The sequence below is a fragment of the Mercenaria mercenaria genome, chromosome 17, assembly GCF_021730395.1.
Source record: "Mercenaria mercenaria strain notata chromosome 17, MADL_Memer_1, whole genome shotgun sequence".
Classification (NCBI taxonomy): Eukaryota; Metazoa; Mollusca; class Bivalvia; order Venerida; family Veneridae; genus Mercenaria; species Mercenaria mercenaria.
This window is the reverse complement of record NC_069377.1, coordinates 3,179,718-3,198,992: the sequence shown is the minus strand read 5'-3', so window position 1 is coordinate 3,198,992 and position 19,275 is coordinate 3,179,718. Positions and strand designations below refer to the sequence as shown.

The window sequence follows — 19,275 nt, the reverse complement described above, 5'->3', positions numbered from 1 at the left end:
GTCAATTTATTTAACACTGGTTGCAAATGCAGATAATGTTGAAAGCCGATTTCGAAATATAGCCCCTTTCCATCATGATCAAGTCTGAGACTGAAAAAGGTTCGTTTTCCTTAAAACGGACAATGTACTTGTTTTGTACAAAATAGTTTAAAAAATTATATGATTCAAATATAGCATATATATTGTTTTAATTTTTTTTGAAACCATTAATCGACTTTGTAAAAAACGGAATTTTTATACTGGTTCTAGACCAAAATTTGCGAAACAGATCGCATTTGAAATAGGAAATCCCAAATTGGAAATCCATAAGCAATTCCTCCCAAAAATTTGTTCAGAATGGAAGCAATTCTTTTTTTTTAGATGATGTTTATTTAATGTCGGAAATAAAACAGAGATATTTAAGAAATAGAAAATTCCCCAAAAACGACATTTAGTAAAACAACGTAATAGAAAAAATGGTAAATACTTTTTTTTGACCCCGCCTCGCACTGGATCGTACCATTCAAGAAGAGAAACCGAGAAGTTTGTTCTACTGATGTGTAGGTTATTTTTGTGGTTAGAATGTTTGTTTTAAATTAAAACTTTTGCTTGTTTTAAATGAAAATTACATTAATTTGCAATGGTCAGAAGTGCTTGAAAAAGACTTTGTCGACTGTTAAATTAGTGTTGTGTGATAGATTGAAACAAGAACAAATATGTAAACATATTTATTTTTCAGTGGAGTCTTGTTGTGTGATGCCTATCTTACCCTAAAACAACTTCATTTTTGTGGCGTAATGTTTTTTGGTTTGTTTTGGCCCCATGCCGAAATGTTTGGAAGGAAAAACCCAAAAGCTGTTACCCTTTTTTCCAAATTTTCGTGGGGGGGGCTATTTTTTATGCCGTGGTATACGGGTTTTGATTTTAAGATTTTTCCAGGGGTAAGATGAAAGGGAATTTAGCAATACTTTAAAATACCTCGGTCAAGAAGGGGAGTATTGTAGTTTAGTTGTAACTATCTATCGCACCGGTCTTTGGATCCCTATTTCACCTTTATGTCATATTCACTCAAAGTTAATTAATGGCAAATATATTTTCTTTAGAAAATAATACGTTTCATATTTATTAAAACAAGACTTTAAAGTATCCATTGTGTTTAATGCAGTCCAATTAACGTGTTCATAGGTATAACTTCTTATCATTGAAGGGACTTCAAACCTCCTTCTATACATTAGCAATGGAAATTTTACCGAACCACAGAAGTTACGCTGGAGCGATCTTGGAATGTTTTTGGGGAACCGGCGTGATGCTCATACCTCTGTTAGCCTATCTCATTCGAGACTGGCGTTACCTTCAGTTAGCAATTTCTCTACCTAGTGTACTTTCAGTATGGTACATCTGGTAAGTAACTTTTCATTCATTAAATGTTATCAAACCAACCATGTCTTGGTTTTAATGTTATATCTTGCCCTCAACCAGTGTAATATAGAAATGCACTCAGGACATTACGGTCTCCACAATTTTACCAATGTATTTGGTGTCGGCCCGGTATAATTTCTCCTTCTTTGCTGTATAGTAAAACAAGCACATTTGGACATGGATTGTGAATTTCACAACAAAATTGCAGCATTGACAGCTCTGTATTTCTGAAGAGTAATACTATCCCAGTCAATATATCACAGAAAACCACCATCAACGATGAACTTTTTTGCTACACATCAAAGTATCTAGTCCATGTTTAAATTTCCCACTGACATCTGTCATGGCCACCAGTCTGGTGTAGTTTTTTAATCCTTCTGCACAGAAATGTAATCCTGAAAAACACACATAAAACAACTGTTAAGACATCAGAAATGACAAAAAATGTACACAGTATCAAAAAATACATTTGGAATATAACATGTCAAAGTAGGGATAGCTTTTAAATTGGGAACTTCAAAATTTCAAAGAACTACTTTCTAGGATACAACGACCCGGAAGTACTTCTATACCGGGGTGACACCTAAATCTTATCAAATTTTTTAAATTTAGCCAAATTTTTTCCCATAAAATCTTGAAACTTAGGGTTTTGCGAGAAAGTTACACAAGACATTGTCATCGCAAAGAAAATTTTGTCCCGCAGAAACATTTCAAACATTAGACCTACTTTGCGGAGAAATTGGCTCGGAAACCGGAATTTGAAGAAAAGGGCACATTAAAAATTTGCCTTCCTTCTGAAAATTTCAATCAGATTTCATGAAATCAACTGTGATATCACTAGTTAATGCTTATATATGTTTTATGAAACTTTAAGCTTATTTATTTTGAAAAATGATGTATAAAAATGAGTATTTACTTTAAAATATGCAATTTTTAGTAAAAAATACATAATTTACCCACTACAATTGCAGAAAAATGAAACTTTTAATGATTGAAAGACCAAACCCACAAGCAAGACCAATATGTGATTTATTTATGACAATTACTGGAAGTAAAACAGATCAATACATCACAGCCTATCTTAAAATGAATTATTTCTTCGGCTAAGCCGAACAATGCCTGAAACGCCAAATGCAAAGCCGATCCGCGCCATCTTGGAAGCAGGCAAGTGCGGAAGGTCAAGAACTCCAACTGGAGCCAGACACAGCTCAGAGTACCCCTGAAACTGTCAAGCAGGTACTAGACTTTTAGGCTACAGTTCTGACAAAAGACATTAGGACCTGAGGGCAATTCCCCGGTGGAACATGTAAATCACTTACCGAAAACTAGCCGTCATTCTGCGGTGTTTACACTGGAATCACAGCTTCTGCCCGCTCGACTTAATAGGTTGGTCTGGTTTATGGGTAGCTGCTGACTGGTTGTACATTCTAAATTTCCTTCTGACATATGGAATTCATCGCCTGCAAATGACAAAAGAAAGATTGTGAACCGGTGTCAGCCTTTCTTGAGAAACAGCTGAGTGTGTGTGTGTATAGTTCTAAGTGTGATCAGGAACACCTATATAAAAGTGACATAATATTCACAGATTGGTACCACCTATCATTTCTTTTCATTCTGATATCAACTGGTTCAGGAACTTTACAGAAGTCTGTCATTAAAACACTGCAACTGAATAATTTTCTACATATATGTTAGCTGAAACAGTGAAAAGAATATTAAAATAACTATTACCAGACAGCCTCTTTCAGCACAGACAACAAAGTATCTGAAATGCACATTTCAAAGAATTGAAACACTTTAAATGCTATGAAAAAACAACATACAGAAAACATGAACAAAAGTCCCAACAGGAAAAGTCCTATCTAAAGAATGAAGTAGAATGAATCCAGCAAAACTGAAATACAAATACCGTCAAGTTGTGTTTCCAGTCGGTACCAGGACAAATACATATTAAGGAAACTGCACGAGGCCGACCCAGGAAATCAGCCCCGTTAAATATTTTCTTAGTAACACAGACATGCGTTGTAAACCTGAAAAGCAAATCAGAATAGAAGCATCCCATTCATAGCAGAATGTATCTGACGACGGCCTGATGCGGGCTGAAGCTGAAAGCTCGGAATATGTTCTAAACTGAAAAACAATGAATAAATAAAATAATACAAACACAACAACAACAACAACTATTTTATCACAACGAAGCAACCTCCATGTAATATCCTGTGTAATACAACCATGTCCTGTCAGTGTAAGAAAACTTGTTATACATTAATAATGCCGACAAATGCACTCGGCACACCGGTAAGCAATGTCCTTCAATGCCAAAATGCCGGTAGCACATCGGATTTGACTGAAATGAGAAAAATAATTATTTCGTGTAATTTAGTTATGCGTCTCATACGCAAGGGAATGAACATTCACGCAATTTCTTTATATCATATATCAGAACGCCTGCTGACTGGCTTTAAACATCAGTGTAATAACACCGTGACCGGTTCGAGATCCAGGCCCGACAAGCAATCAGCTCTCTCCGACTCCTGTTACGAAACCGACTATAGCCTCATTTATAACCCATCCGGTCCAAAATGTACAGCTTCCACACATACGACACTGTTCATCCACGGTCTACTGCGGCACTATGTAACATGTTCACATATATATACTTATAAATTCTTCGGAAAAGAGACGCTATGCGAAATAGAAATTTTTTTAAAAAAATTTAAGAAATTTAAATTTATATTTTTTTCTTAAAATTAAAGTGAAAAACTATGTGTCTTCTTTTTATATAGCCTTTTTAAGCTTCCTGCTTGTTCAGTGGGCTTTGCACTATAGTAGAAGACTGACAAATCAAGAGGAGACACTATTACTCAAATTTCAAAGAAAATTCAACTACTGAATTTTTAAAATTTGAATAAAATTAAAATTTCACAAACCTTGGAAATATCCTTTGAGCCACTGATTTGTATTGTTATCAGCTACTAGTGTGTGAGTTTCATGACTGTAAACCCTATGGTTGCTGAGATATTCCACTTTCTGAATTTGCCATATAGGTGTCGGCCCGTTTTAATTTCTCCTTCTTTGCTGTATAGTAAAACAAGCACATTTGGACAGGATTGTGAATTTCACAACAAAATTGCAGCATTGACAGCTCTGTATTTCTGAAGAGTTTAAAACTATCCCAGTCAATATATCACAGAAAAACACCACCATCAACGATGAACTTTTTTGCTACACATCAAAGTATCTATCCATGTTTAAATTTCCCACTGACATCTGTCATGGCCACCAGTCTGGTGTAGTTTTTTAATCCTTCTGCACAGAAATGTAATCCTGAAAAACACACATAAAACAACTGTTAAAGACATCAGAAATGACAAAAAATGTACACAGTATCAATAAATACATTTGGAATATAACATGTCAAAGTAGGGATAGCGTTAAATTGGGAACTTCAAAATTTCAAAGAACTACTTTCTAGGATACAACGACCCGGAAGTACTTCTATACCGGGGTGACACCATTTGTATCACAGGTGAAACACGTTGAGACTTACGAGAAATGACGTGTGAATACAAAAAAAAATATCTTATCATTTTGAACAGCAAGACATCTTTTTGAAAATTTACTGTAGCGGGAGAAAAATATTACACAGAAAAAAAAGCTAGGTCAATGATCAAAAAGGTTATTGCAACTTTACCAGACGCAGAAGGCCGTGGCGGCTGCCTTGTCCTTAATACTAATAATGATTGCCTCAAGATATACATTTTTTTTTCTATTTGAAGCCATCTTCCCAACCGAGTCTGTCACTGCTAAGTAAGCTTAAATGCGTATTACATGCCAGGGGTGACCAATTTTAAAATTAGTCGAGGGAGGTCCAGGGGGCTTGAGGGAAATCCCTACTCCGCACTTAAAGTCAATGTTCATTACAAACCCCTCTCCATTTTTATTGCGTTATTTTACATGTAGTACGAATTTAATCTTAGACAAGTGATCTTTAACTATAATCGTTCTTTTACTTAAATGCATGGGCGTACCTGGGCATACGCATATACGCCTGTGCGTACAATTCAAATTCGGCACCGTGAAAATGAAAAGGCCTAAATGCAATAAATGCAATAAATGCAATAAAATGTAAGCCTAAGGAGGTTAGGTGGCTATTTAAAGTTCTTTATTTGAAAAATATCATCTTAATGACTTAATGGGATTATCAAACTCGTTTTTTTTTAAATATTAGATTGATTTGTGTTAATTGATAATCGCGAATATAGAAAAAACGTAAAATGTAAGTGTAAATTTCATGGAATGATGGAGCACAGCAAACACAGCCAGAGACACAGACCGCCAAATACGCCTGTCACAAATAGAAACACTCTCGAACACACGCATGCACGAATACATAAACTGACAGCGAGGACAAAACGAACGGATATTTGTATATTGGTAATCCCTTGGTTAAAGTTTCCTATAGAATAAATTACGCATAAAAATGTCTCACAAGAACCAAAATGCCCAGGTGGCAAAAGAAACATTGGAACAATACAAATGAAACAAGTGTATTAATGCCATGGAAAATATGCAGGTAAACCCTGAAATGTCTAGAAAGTTTAATTAAGATGATCAATAAAAGTAAATTTGCAATATCTTACAAGTTCGTGTTTGTGTCTTAAAAGAACTATCCAGCTTTTAACAGTGTTAAATGTTGGGAGGAAGAACCCGGGTGCCTCCTTTGGACATAACTTTAGCCATGAACTGGTACTTGGGTTAAACCATGAATTGTTCACAAAGCCAGCGTGATCGTATTGAAAAATAGACATCTCGCTCTGGGTTTCGAACTTACGAAGATACAAGCGGATACAAGCTACAGGCGCGCTATGGATTCGAATTTTACATTTGAAAATATGAACAATTACTATGTTTACGTTTAGTTTACGTAAACTTGCAATAAACAGTACTATGCAACATATTTAAAATAAGACAAAATGCATGTTTAGCTAAACAAAGTATGAATATTTGTAAACTAGTACGAAAAGTCTAGCCAGTGATTTATATTTAATATACATGTATACTAGTTGGATGTTTTAGATTTAGAGCATCACTTCACGGTCATTTTTTAGCAAAGAGATTCTATTGTACATATCATGCAAAGAAGCCACCCAGCTGGCTTACGGAAGGTCGGTAGTTCTACCTAGGTGGCCGCCCGTGATGTAATAATGCACGGAGGGGCACCTTGGGTCTTCCTTTACTATCAAAGCTAGAAAGTTCCCATATGACCTAAATTTGTGTCGGTGCGTCATTATACACAACAAATCTTTTCTACGGCAACGACCGAGCGCTCGTTTCTACAAACATACAAACATAATACTATGTACTAATAAACTTTGATAATGTGGCAGTTGACCCAAATCCAATCGACACAGAATATTTTCCAGTACAGGTAAATCCAATATTTGCTTTACAATAGATCTATGACGGATTATCTTTGAACATCCCTGGACTTACTGGACTCAACTGCCACATCATTAAAGTTTATTAGTATGTCCATTAAACCTCGATGTACTCAATTTGTGCATATCGGAAAATTTGTTAGCACAAAAACAGGACACCCGTCTTACTCTGCTGTTCAAATTTCAAATGGCATGTGTTTTATTGGTAAACCAAGAGAGCAGCAGCAGAACAAAAATTATCAACCAATGTTGAGAAATAAAAAAGTTACTCTAAATATTATACTCTTGATGTGATATTTGAGATTGTTTTCATGGTTTCAATCTATATCCAAATCTAGATACCGATATACCATTTAGCAATTTACGCAGTTGGAATTTGCGTTTGTAAATATTAGAAGTTGTTTACAGCAACTAGAGATAAGTATTGAAATAAGTTACGTTTCGCGTGAGAAAACTTGAAATATTTGCAGTGTGTGGGTAGATACATTTATCAAAAGCCTGTTAAAATGCTGATGCAGAAGTTATGCATTAAATTACACATTGACCTAGATTTCAAAAACGATAACAACAAAAATCTTGTACATCCTTAATGTGTGCGTTAACGTTCCATTCATTGCCTAATACGTATGCGATATTTACATTGTAGAGGGTATTAAATAATAAATAATGATAATAACAGCTTTGCGCACGGTTCGAATATGGGATTTGTTCACACGTGTAGCAGTTAGTATTAGGTAAGAGTTAAGATGCAGTTACACTGACAGACACATTGTTAGGTCCATTTTGGCGATAAACAATATGCCTGCATGGGTCTTGGCAGTTGCACAATAAAGCATATCATATAATGACCCAGTTTTTCAGGTCGCAAATATTTTGAAACATAACTATATATCTACTGTTACTGTTGATTTAAAGTTGTTTTGTCCTGAGTGTATGGTACGAGCAATTCACGGAACTCTGACTTTTCAACATATTAAGTCTGGCATAATTCATTTAGTTAGGAAAAATCTGCGAAATAGATATTAAACATTTTAAAATCTTAGATCTTAGATAAGATTATTGATGAATACTAGTACGGGCCAAGTATCGTGCCATAGCGATCGAGCTAGTGAAGCACACACTTTCCATGGTAAATTTACATAGGACCCTATACGAACAGTGGTGTATCCTGGGCTGCTCCAGTTGCAATTTTAGATCCCTGCCAGTGAGCATGCACGGTGTGATAAACTATGAATTTAAATGATTATCTTTGTAATAATTATGTAGTACAAATGTGACAAACAAAATATATTAACGCTGGAATATAGCAAGAGAACGCATCTCTTGCGGACCATTTTTCAACATTTTCAAGGGAAGGCCCCAAAAGCCCAATCCGCCGGGAGATGGAGACCCCTTCCCTCACATACTCCACATCCGCAGCATTTCTGCTTGGTTTGTAGCTGTTGCTGCTCAAATCTTGCGTACAGTTCAAAATCATCCAGGTACGCCCCTGAAATGTTTATGGTGAAATTTCCAGTTTCATACCGGAATCGTTAAGATGGCTTCTAATAAGAAAAACAGCTAGGTCAATGATCAAAAAGGTTATTGCAACTTTACCAGACGCAGAAGGTCGTGGCGGCTGCCTTGTCCTTAATACTAATAATGATTGCCTCAAGATATGCATTTTTTTCTATTTGAAGCCATCTTCCAAATCGAGTCTGTCACTGCTTAAGTAAGCTTAAATGCGTATTACAAGCCAGGGGTAACCGATTTTAAAATTAGTCGAGGGAGGTCCAGGGAGCTTGAGGGAAATCTCTACTCCGCACTTAAAGTCAATGTTCATTACAAACCCCTCTCCATTTTTATTGCGTTATTTTACATGTAGTACGAATTTAATCTTAGACAAGTGATCTTTAAGTATAAGCGTTCTTTTACTTAAATGTTTATGGTGAAATTTCCAGTTTCATGCCGGAATCGTTAAGATGGCTTCTAATAAAGAATAAAACTGAAGAGGCTGAAAACCTTATAAATAGAATTTGTTCCTGGAACAAATGTACGTTTCCAAAAGAGGACTTTGACGAAATTAAACAACAACTTACTAAGACAGAGAATGATGTTCAGAAGTATTCTGTCCTTGACCTGATGAGAAGCAGGACACTTCGAAAAAGAAGTATTATATTATACTACATATGGTAAGAACAATATGCGAACTCGATTTTTAGTGACAGTTAACTGGAACAATAATGCATGTTGACAAACATATAATCAAACAGAAGTATGTCAGAAGTATTTGTTTAGAACAAATACCTGATAAATGTTGTCGTTTTACTATTTCTTGAATATTTTGTTTCATATTATGACTGTAATTCCACTTATCTCATAAAAGTGGTATTAACCGTAAAATGTTGATTTTTTTTCTTGATATACTCAATTCGTTTCATAATGATGTCAATAAATGTGTTTTTTTTTATATCTTAAAACAAATTGTATTAATGATATCACTAATCGTAATGTCTAATGTAGGAATCTTTCTGTTAGGATGATGATAAAGAGAGTGCAGTTTTTATATTTATTTTATTACAAATTCATTTTGAATCAAAACATTTGTTTATTTATTAACATAAGAAATTCAGTTTGTGATAGTTCATTGATGGCAATCAAAATTTCATTTTATAATATCATGTTTTATTTCTGAAAATTGTTAAATACATTAAGTAATTTATAAATACCTATAATTTGATTATTTTATATCTTAAAATCAGTTATAAAATAAGTTATATGATGTTATTAGATGTACTTAATTCAATTAAATGGTAACAACTCTTACAATTAAACGGAATTAAATTAAATTATGACATTCTGGCTTTGACACCAAAATATTTTTGAGGTCTGTCATACAATTTTTAGTCTTGTTCATTCTCTCTACCAGTATGACAGGCATTGCATGTATATGTCAGATGTAGAATTAAAATACATTTCTACCAGCTTATATATACTCCAGTTGACCATATCTTTGAACGTTTCACAGGTTTGCAATATCGGTCGGATATTATGGCCTTACCTGGCAACTCACCAGTTTACCTGGCAACAAATACCTCAACTTCTTCATTGCCGGATCCGTTGAATTCTTGGCTTACGTATCGGTCATCTACATTACAAAAAGGTAATTATATTTTCAGTTAGTTGGTATTTTATCAATCTAGACTCATACAAATTCATACCTGTTTTAGCTTAAATGATGTTCTATATTTAGTGTTGTCGTATATAAAAGGTACAATTAGTTTAAGATACATTGTGCATAATTATGTTACCGGAAATGATTTTAAAAAAGATTGTTGATCTTAATTACACCTGTAAAACACGGTATGAGGAGGCCTGTTAATTATTCTTATTAAAGTTGCTATATTTGTTTTCAAGCAACTTATAAGATGACGTTTTGAAGCAAAAGACATAAAAAAGGACAATGACACAAATATGAATTCTTGTCGTTAAAAGTCTTTTATGATTATCATTATAATAACATGTTTTCCTTTCTGTTAACAACATGAATTTGTTTCTTCAGATTTGGACGAAAGAGACCACTGCTTACGTATTTTACATTAGCTTCTATCCTGATGATTACTGCTGGTGTTATACCCCTGGCTGTGTCAAGCACTGACGCCTCATACATTGCCAGCGGATTTGCCATAGCAGGAAAGTTTGCCATGGGTGGACTATTTGCAACTATTTTTATCTACACGGCTGAGCTTTACCCCACAGCAGTCAGGTAAAAACCTGTATCTCTTTCACTATAAAATAAAAAGTAAACATAGATTTCTTCCGAGCTTTCAGCACACCTAACGAACCAGGGTCAAAGACTGATACAGTTTTTAACATGAAACATGTTAGTATGATGAAGATGTAGGTAACATGCCTCTAATTTACCGTAATTTTTATTTTAGCGAGGAGACAGTAGAAATGATATAAATTCCCGAAGAGCTAGCCTCTTACAAAACTGACAGAACACCAGCTAGTATAAAATAGAATTAACAGTCGATATTGTTTCAATAAGGAAACTGAGCGAACTTAGCAATGCAAAAGTATATATTACTCATAGAAAGATATACCGTTTCTATGATAAGAGCTTATAACAAAGTATGACACAAAACGTGTCAACAATCACTCATTTACATTTATAAATGACAAACGTCTTTTTTTCCCCAGAAATATTGGAATGGGCAGTTGTGCATTTTGGACTAGGGTTGGCGGAGTAGTCGCCCCTCAAACGATTTCTCTGGCAAGTATCTTGCTTGATTTTCCGTTTTATCAATAACGTGTTTTAGTCATAGTGATCACATTCAGGATACTTAGCCTGGTACCCGACTGTATATCGAGAATCATTCTTTCCAAACAACATAGAGAGTAAACACGGGCACCAGTCTACAGGATACTTAGCCTCCATAAAACGTTTTAGTGTACATTGTGTTTATAATGTGTAACAATGCTAAGGAGCAGTTGGGCAATGGTGATAATATCAAGTAAATTTTTATTTCTTGTAGAATAATACTGAAACCGTTCTTACTCATACCTTTATCACCTTACTATATAGCAGTTACATGTACGATTTGTTAAAGATATGACTTTCTGATTCTTTATGTTTCATGACTCAATTTTTTTAAATACATTACAGTATTGGCTTGACACATACATATACACTGTTTTGGCACTGATATTGAATAAGCAATGCTTTTATCGTTATGGTTACTATCCAGATTTATGCAAAATGAAAGACTAAATGTCGTGACTTTATGAATGACCTAATTATCGACATGAAAAAGAAACACTGCAACTAAGTAAGATAAATCAAAAAAGGAATTACATTCTGTTGTCGGTGCCACTGATATGCAAATATTCTGCCGGTGTTTATAGCAGGGAATGAGTTGCTTGTCTGTGAAAAAGAAATTATTGGAGAGTTTGAGATTTCAACAATCGCCTTCCCCTTCAGCGTCTCTTGCGAAGTTAACGTATGAAGTTGAAGTTCGATTAAAATTCCTTGAGATTTCAAATTTTAGAATAAACCTTATTTCATTTAATCCGCCTATTCAATTTATCCGTAATTATGATCGTTTTTTTTTTCGTGCATTTTGATATCAATTGTCCAAAAGAGCACGGCTTTTACAAGAGGTTTTAAAAACGAAAATTAAATAAAAACATTTCAATTAATATGATTATCGCATGAATATTAATGCGATTACGTAAAAACTCGTTGGTGTTGCTCCAAACATTTAGATTTTATATAAAATGATGTCAGTATAAAATGTACGATTGTAACTCATACATTAGAGGAAATAAAAATGATAATCATATCAACGTATTTTATTGTTGATGGTGTTCTTGAAAGATGATGCAGTAAATATTTTTCAAAGAAAAACATGAAACACCAACTGCGATAAGGCAAACACAAAAGGCATGACCATAAAATATAAAGGACAGATTCATCCTTCATGCTGTTGACTAGTATTTCATATTTTTTACATCGAATTCCTTAAAGGACGCGTTTTACTTGTAGACACTCATAAACAATGTACTTGATGAAAGTTTAACCTTTTAAAAGATATGTTGATAACATGAGTCAATATACACAAGTTATAAATACATGTAACAAGCGCATTGAAACTCTCGTGATATCATACGTTTTGGCAGCATGACACTCTGCCTGACTCTGTATAATGCCAAACTCTCAGACAGCACAACATAATCGTGCCAAGTAACCATGTGTCTAGCGAAACAGTCAAGAAATGTTAGGTGGACGGAAATTGTCGCACAAAATAACATTAGGGTATATACATGTATTTGTTTGAATATACTTTTTTAAAAGTAAAGCATGTGCAGATCCATGAATTTCGGTTAGGGGGACACCAATTATAAAGAGAGAGAGAGAGAGAGGGGGGGGGTCACCCATTTTAGGGGTGGTGGTGGTTGGGTGGAGTCACTCCGAGTTTCAAGACCGATTTTCTTTGTAAAATGTAAGAATCAAAGAGGGGGGATTGACCCACAATGCTTCTCTGCTAGGTTCTGGATCCGTGCATGTAAATAATTGAGTTATCCCATACGACTAACAGGAAACTTCTCGCATCATGATATCTTAGATCTGAAATTGTCTGATACTTCAGAAGAATTTTCCGTCTTACTAGTACCATTTTATGTTTATAATTAAAACGCAACTATCGTATAAAGTGTCAGACAGGAACGGATTGTTTTTATCTGGAACTGAAAATAAAATGTTCCACAAAATGATAATCGCGCGTAATTATTTATTCTTCAAGTACAATGACTGTCCTGCCATGTGCCTCCATCCAGATTTCAGTCTTTGGTGTCGAGTATTGGGACAGAGTAGATGAAAAAAGACTGAAGTTTTGACTTTCGTGATATCACATCTTCGGACGTTCAAAACTTCACTTCATACGACAAAAAGGCCCATCTAGTATAACCAATACCGCCTGGGGACACAAATATGCCGTAGAAGATAAAGTTTGAACAAAATCTCAATGCTTCTCAAAATCAGTTGATAACTTCATACTTCCGGGTTCAATTCAATGTATTTAGTTAAAATTATTAGCCATACAAAACTTCATTATTCTTATACTTATTGAAAGTGTTTCGCATCAAATTTACTCAAATTATACATATGGATAATCGAATAACTTCATAAGCAGAAATCCTTAAACGAAGCTTTTTATTTCACATAGTAATAAAGAGAAGTCTTAGGCTTACTTGATATTACAAGGAAAACTTTAGTAGCAACGTCTGATATAAATAAAATACACGCATATCGGTGACGTTTTACCCAAAATATGAGAGACGTTGAAGGGGAAGGCGAAGGTTGAAATCTCAAACTCTCTATTGGCAGCCATTTCACGTCCGTGCACTGTTAAACGGTTCAGTCAATCTTTACAAATTTGCTATTGGGAACCAAGATTAGGCTTTATTGGAAATAGTTTAATTCATTTGAACTTGAACTATATAATGGATCGGTAAGAATTCTCTTGTTGTACCGTATAAGCGATTAACACGGCGTGGTGAAAATAAATGGGATTTTTTACATAGTAATGTTTGCCTACGACTCATACAAGTCTTTTTGAAAAACTCCCGGCCGTGGTGCCACCCATACACTAAGCTTAATTCAGTTTGTAATTAAAATTTACCTTTTTCCATTTTAAGTGTTAACGTAAGCATGTAATTTAGTATTAAACCTGTCATATCTGTAAATTTTTAAACGTTGTCAAATTCCGGTTTTATTTTGCAAATCGGGATACCAAAGCATCACTCTTTAACTTTTCTTATTACATACATTATTGTGTTGAAAATTGTTCAATATAAAAATAAGTAAACGCTACAGTACACGGAATAGTAACAAAATTCACTGTCTAAAGTAAACGTTATCAGCAGTATAAGCTTCTCTGTTTCAAACATTCACTCGATGACAAAATGAGTATGAAACTACGTATTTCAGAACATTCTAATCGCAGGCTTTGAGGTCTTGGCTTAATCCACGTTTAACATGTGCAATTTCAGGACCTGAAAGGAAACAAGACTTATCCATTGCTACTGTATGGAGGTATTACACTAATTGGAGGGCTACTTACTCTTCTGCTTCCGGAAACACTGAAAATTAAGCTTCCCGATACTCTTGATGAAGTAAATAAGACACAGAAGACATCGGAGGGAACGTCTTTAGAAAAAATAAACGAAGCTGCCGAAAAGTCAGAAGTGGATGTATGGGACTACAAGTTTTAAAGTCAGTTGTCCTACAAACACCTTCATTGTTGCACAATATGGTAAATTAAACACCGAAAACATCAGAGAGAACGTCTTTAGTAGAAATAGACGAAGCTACCAAACAGCCAGAAGTGGATATGTGGGACTACAGGTTGTAAAGTCAGTTGTCCTACAAACACCTTCGTTGTTGCACAGTATGGTAAATTAAACACAGAAAACATCAGAGAGAACTTCTTTTAATAAATTAGGAGAAATAAGAGAAGCTACCGAAAAGTCAGAAGTGGAAGTGTGGGACCACAGATTGTAAAGTCAGTTGGCCTACAAACGCTTTAATTGTTGCACAATATCAGTTTATGTCTTGTACCACTTCAGTATATTTCTTGCACCATATCAGTATAGGCACTATATAAATTAAATATTTGTCTTGTGTAATGTATTAATACTGTAAAAACATTGAAATTTCATGGTTTCTGTAAATATGAAATACTTGTGGGCATTTTACTTGTTAGGTGGAATTAAGATTCTGGATTGACCAGACAACGAAACCCATGAAACTTATTCCCCAATAAGTATTAATTTGACATATATGATTTGTATATGATATGTCTCCTAAAATAAAAGGTTATTTCTTGTACAATATTATTATACAGAATGTATTGGGCAGTATCAGCATATTTCTTTTACACACCAGTGTATGTCTTGTACCATTTAAGTGTATTTCTTGTACAATATCAGTATATTATTTGTATTTCTTGTACATTACAATATATGTTACGTGATCACATTTTAGGACATGCCAGAAGTATTTGTCTATTTGAAGAGTTTGCTGTTGTTATTCTTAAATATGTTTTGTTGCAGTCAGGAGCAAAATTCATTATGCCTGGTATAGCCCAAAGTCTAAAATGCAATTCATCTTAAGCTAAGATATGTTAATGTTAAACAATTAAATCAAATCAAATTTAGCCTTTCATATATATATGTGTGAAAATCGCCAATTTAAAGACTGGTCATTTCTTTAGAAATCCTCGCTCGACAGATCCGAGATGAAACTGTATGCATTATATAAGGAATTTGCCGTGACAGTATATTGAATTCGAACGAGTGTAAATGGGCTGTATCTGGCTTTGCTTTGCAAAACAGAAGAAATCCATCTTGTCTTGGTTTATTTATAAAACTTTTCCAAATATCTATTTTTAAAATGCTCTTTTCGCAGTCGCATCTCTCTCTATATTATTGCCAATATCTTCCGTTTAATATGAACTGTGCTAGCTTTAACACAATAATTCTTTTAAAAAAAGCGGCACTTTCCTTATGAGATTTTAAGGATTAAACACATCCAGTAAACTCAACGAGTGAATCAGCAATACGATGTCTATGTAGTGATTGTAGAATGAAAGGAATGGAAATGATAGTGCAGATTCCAGGAAGTCACCTAGCTCTGAGTCATTACATAATTGTATAAATCAGCTGAGGTAAGATTTAAGTGCTATTATATAAGTATCAAATGGCAGCGTGTGTGACATTGATATTGTCAACCCGAGGGCAGAATGTCTCCCGAGGCGAAAGCCAATTAGTGACATTTTGTTTCGAGGGTTGGCAATATCAATGTCACACACGCTGCCATATAATACTTTATTATAACGAACAAAATTAAGTACATAAAAAAGTTAAAAAATGTTTTAATTCATCTAATTCAACTTTTGTTTTAAATTCCGTCTGAAATGTTGTATGCACATTGAAAAGTGACGTCGCTACTGTATGTATACAAGGGAGGCAATCATTTCATGATTTGGCTAAAAAATTGAAGTCGTTACTTGCCCTGATAACACATTTAAAATATCAGCCCGATCACATGATCTGACAGTCACTTTCGTTTGGTCACGTGTCAAAAAGGTTGAAAATGTTTTAATAGTCAAAATATCTCTTTCTCGGATAATGGAATTTTATCATTGTAAACAAAAGTGAGGTAATATTATAAATTTTGTTATCTAATGTAAATACCATTTGTCCACTTTCAACATTTTCTTGACGGCATTTGTCTAGTATATTATCTAAAACTGATACCATACCATAGTTTATTGTAAATAAAAACTGGCATAAGAAAGCAACCAAGAATAAATAATAGCAGATCTGGTTTTGACAGAATCTGTTCATGAGAGCTATTGCAATGTGCAATACCCTAATGCCAGTACCGGCTTAAGCTAAACTCTGCTATTCATAAATATTGGAGGGACCCCATGATCCCATAAGTGTCAGAAAATATAACAATGAGTCCATTTATTGGGAGACTTTTTACAGCCACCACAGAACACTGAAACTGCTTTTGTGAACGTAAATTAAATTTGAACTAAGATTCTTTGAAAGCATTGAACGCTAACAAGCAAATATCAAAAGTTGTGTTACTGCAACAATTTTCTTGGCAAATATAAACTTCTATATGGATATCATGTACTACGTTATAATTGAAACTACAGTTAAGGTTTTGTGACTGATAGTTCAACAAAAATCTAGATACTGTGTGCATGCCTTAACTAATGAGATACTAAGCACGAAATCATATATTGTATGTAATAATTTTGACAATGGGATCCATTTGTCAGCTGTAAAGCTATATACGCAATTGGCAAAGAGCCTGTTGAATGAGATTTGTAATGCATATCAGTTTCATATAACGTGCATAAGCTGCATCAGCACAGATAAGGGTACAATATGCACTGCAACTAGGTTGAATATTATTAATATCTAACAATTCACGTTGTATTTAATACGACACAGTATGAAGAATCTCGTTAAATCCTGAAGATATTTAATTTACGTAAATCAAGGCATGCTTTATATGCAGATGAATTAATAATAATGACCTAAATAGTGATTATGCCTAGCTGGATGGGTTTAATGGATGTGATCGTTTAGCAGCCATTGATAGAAAAAGAACACTATTACAATACCTTGATATAACTGGACCTATATAAACCAAGTTTTATCATTTTGTGATCATCATACGAATTGAAAAGACCGCTTTTGAATCGTAGTTTGATAATATTTTAATTGGACAATTAATTTATTTGATCAAAAAAAAACATATTGTCATTACACTTCCTGTCAGTAATGACTTTAAAATGAAACAGGATAGCAAATGAAACAAAGTTTGCACTTAAAATTTCAGTTTTGGCATTACAAATAACGGAATGTCATAGACTGTTTCTTTGACAGGACTTGGCTTTTGTGTACACAGAGTACTCTTTATACATTAATGACACAGTTACTGATATACGGGCGAAAATCCGTTTATTTGCAGACGACACCAGTCTTTATAGTGTTGTTGATGACCCACATTCCGCTGCTCAAATACTAAATACTGTTAGGCACCTGCCTTGTCAGAACTTGATGTTATTTTCCATTTACTTTTGTGTCCAAGATTTTAGATTTTCACCGGGAGGCCAGTGCCAGCCGCCCCTCTTCGTTTTCCCAGCTTATCCATGGTTGTCGGTGGTATACCCTATCTGTTTCAATTGGTTATCAACTTCCTTACCCAACTAGCCCGGGTATTCGTTACAACTTGGCCCCTAGACCCTTATTTGTCCTTTAAATCATATTCATCTCTACATTGCTCTACCTAGGTCAGACGCCATCTTGGTTGTTTACTTCGGTTGTTTCCGGTTGTGCTCGATTCTTTACGAAACCAAATAAATCGAGTTCGATGTCCACGGAAACACCCGAAAGGCGTTATCGGAGCTCTTCTGCGTCGTCATGTTGATGACGTAGGTGGAACATTTATGAAGGGTATAAATACCCTGGTTTCCGTCTCTACTTTGCCAATCAAATCTCCTCTTAAAGTTAAGGTGACCCTTACTAGAGGTCAAAGAAATAGCTCTACATCAATGTTGTTTACCTTCTATATTTAGAAGAGCTTAGTAGCGTAAACATACTTATGCCTAGACCGAAGAGCGAGGTTTGTTTCTACATTTCTAAAACAATAAAGCCCTATAATGAGTAGCCCCAGTTTATGCTAACTGGTACTTGTGGTCTCCCCCGAAATTACCCCACCCAGAGAACTCCTATGGATAAACTCTATAGAATTTACACTATATATCTACCAAGATCTACACGACTTAGAAGACTATATTGTGCAAGAACACTATGAACGTATACATATATATTCTTATTAATAGATATACTCTTGTTGACTACGGTTATTGAATCCTTTCTCTACTGTACATCATGTAGAGCTACTACGAAGAGCTTATTATCTATACACCATACGTTGAGCTTAGTACTATATCTATGAAGAGATACTTATTACTTCATTAAAACTAGTAACCTTGAGCTGGTGTTGTGTTGTGTTATGTAGTGTAGTAACCATATACTTATTACAAACCCGAAGAGGTCCCCCGTATGAAGGAACTGTGTAATAGAAATGAAGTCTGACCTGCAATCGAACCCAGGGCCATTTATTTAATAGAGTATATGGTCTAGACTCCCGACGGAGCCACCCGGCCTCTTATACTTCTATATATCCTGACATCTGCATAGGTAGAGCTATAGACTCATGTAGAGCATGTACAGCTCGCTCCCTTCAGATATAACATGCTAGCGCCTAGAAAACAAACCCTAATGTTCGCGTGCAAGGGCAGGTGCACCGGCAGGATAATACCGACCTTCTTACAATCTCACCTTGGGCCTCTCGTTGGTTGGTCAA

At 34.8% G+C, this 19,275-nt stretch overlaps 1 protein-coding gene across 1 annotated transcript; it reads left to right on the top strand.

Moving 5' to 3' along the window:
- The first annotated feature begins 1,023 nt into the window (after nucleotides 1-1,023).
- LOC123535999 (organic cation transporter protein-like) lies at nucleotides 1,024-18,902 on the top strand. Its single transcript, XM_053528789.1, has 6 exons — nucleotides 1,024-1,380; nucleotides 8,780-9,010; nucleotides 9,847-9,981; nucleotides 10,381-10,584; nucleotides 11,022-11,094; nucleotides 14,373-18,902. The coding sequence occupies exons 1-6, from the start codon at nucleotides 1,217-1,219 to the stop codon at nucleotides 14,592-14,594; spliced, it is 1,029 nt and encodes a 342-aa protein (XP_053384764.1). The 5' UTR covers nucleotides 1,024-1,216; the 3' UTR covers nucleotides 14,595-18,902.
- The last annotated feature ends 373 nt before the right edge of the window (nucleotides 18,903-19,275 follow it).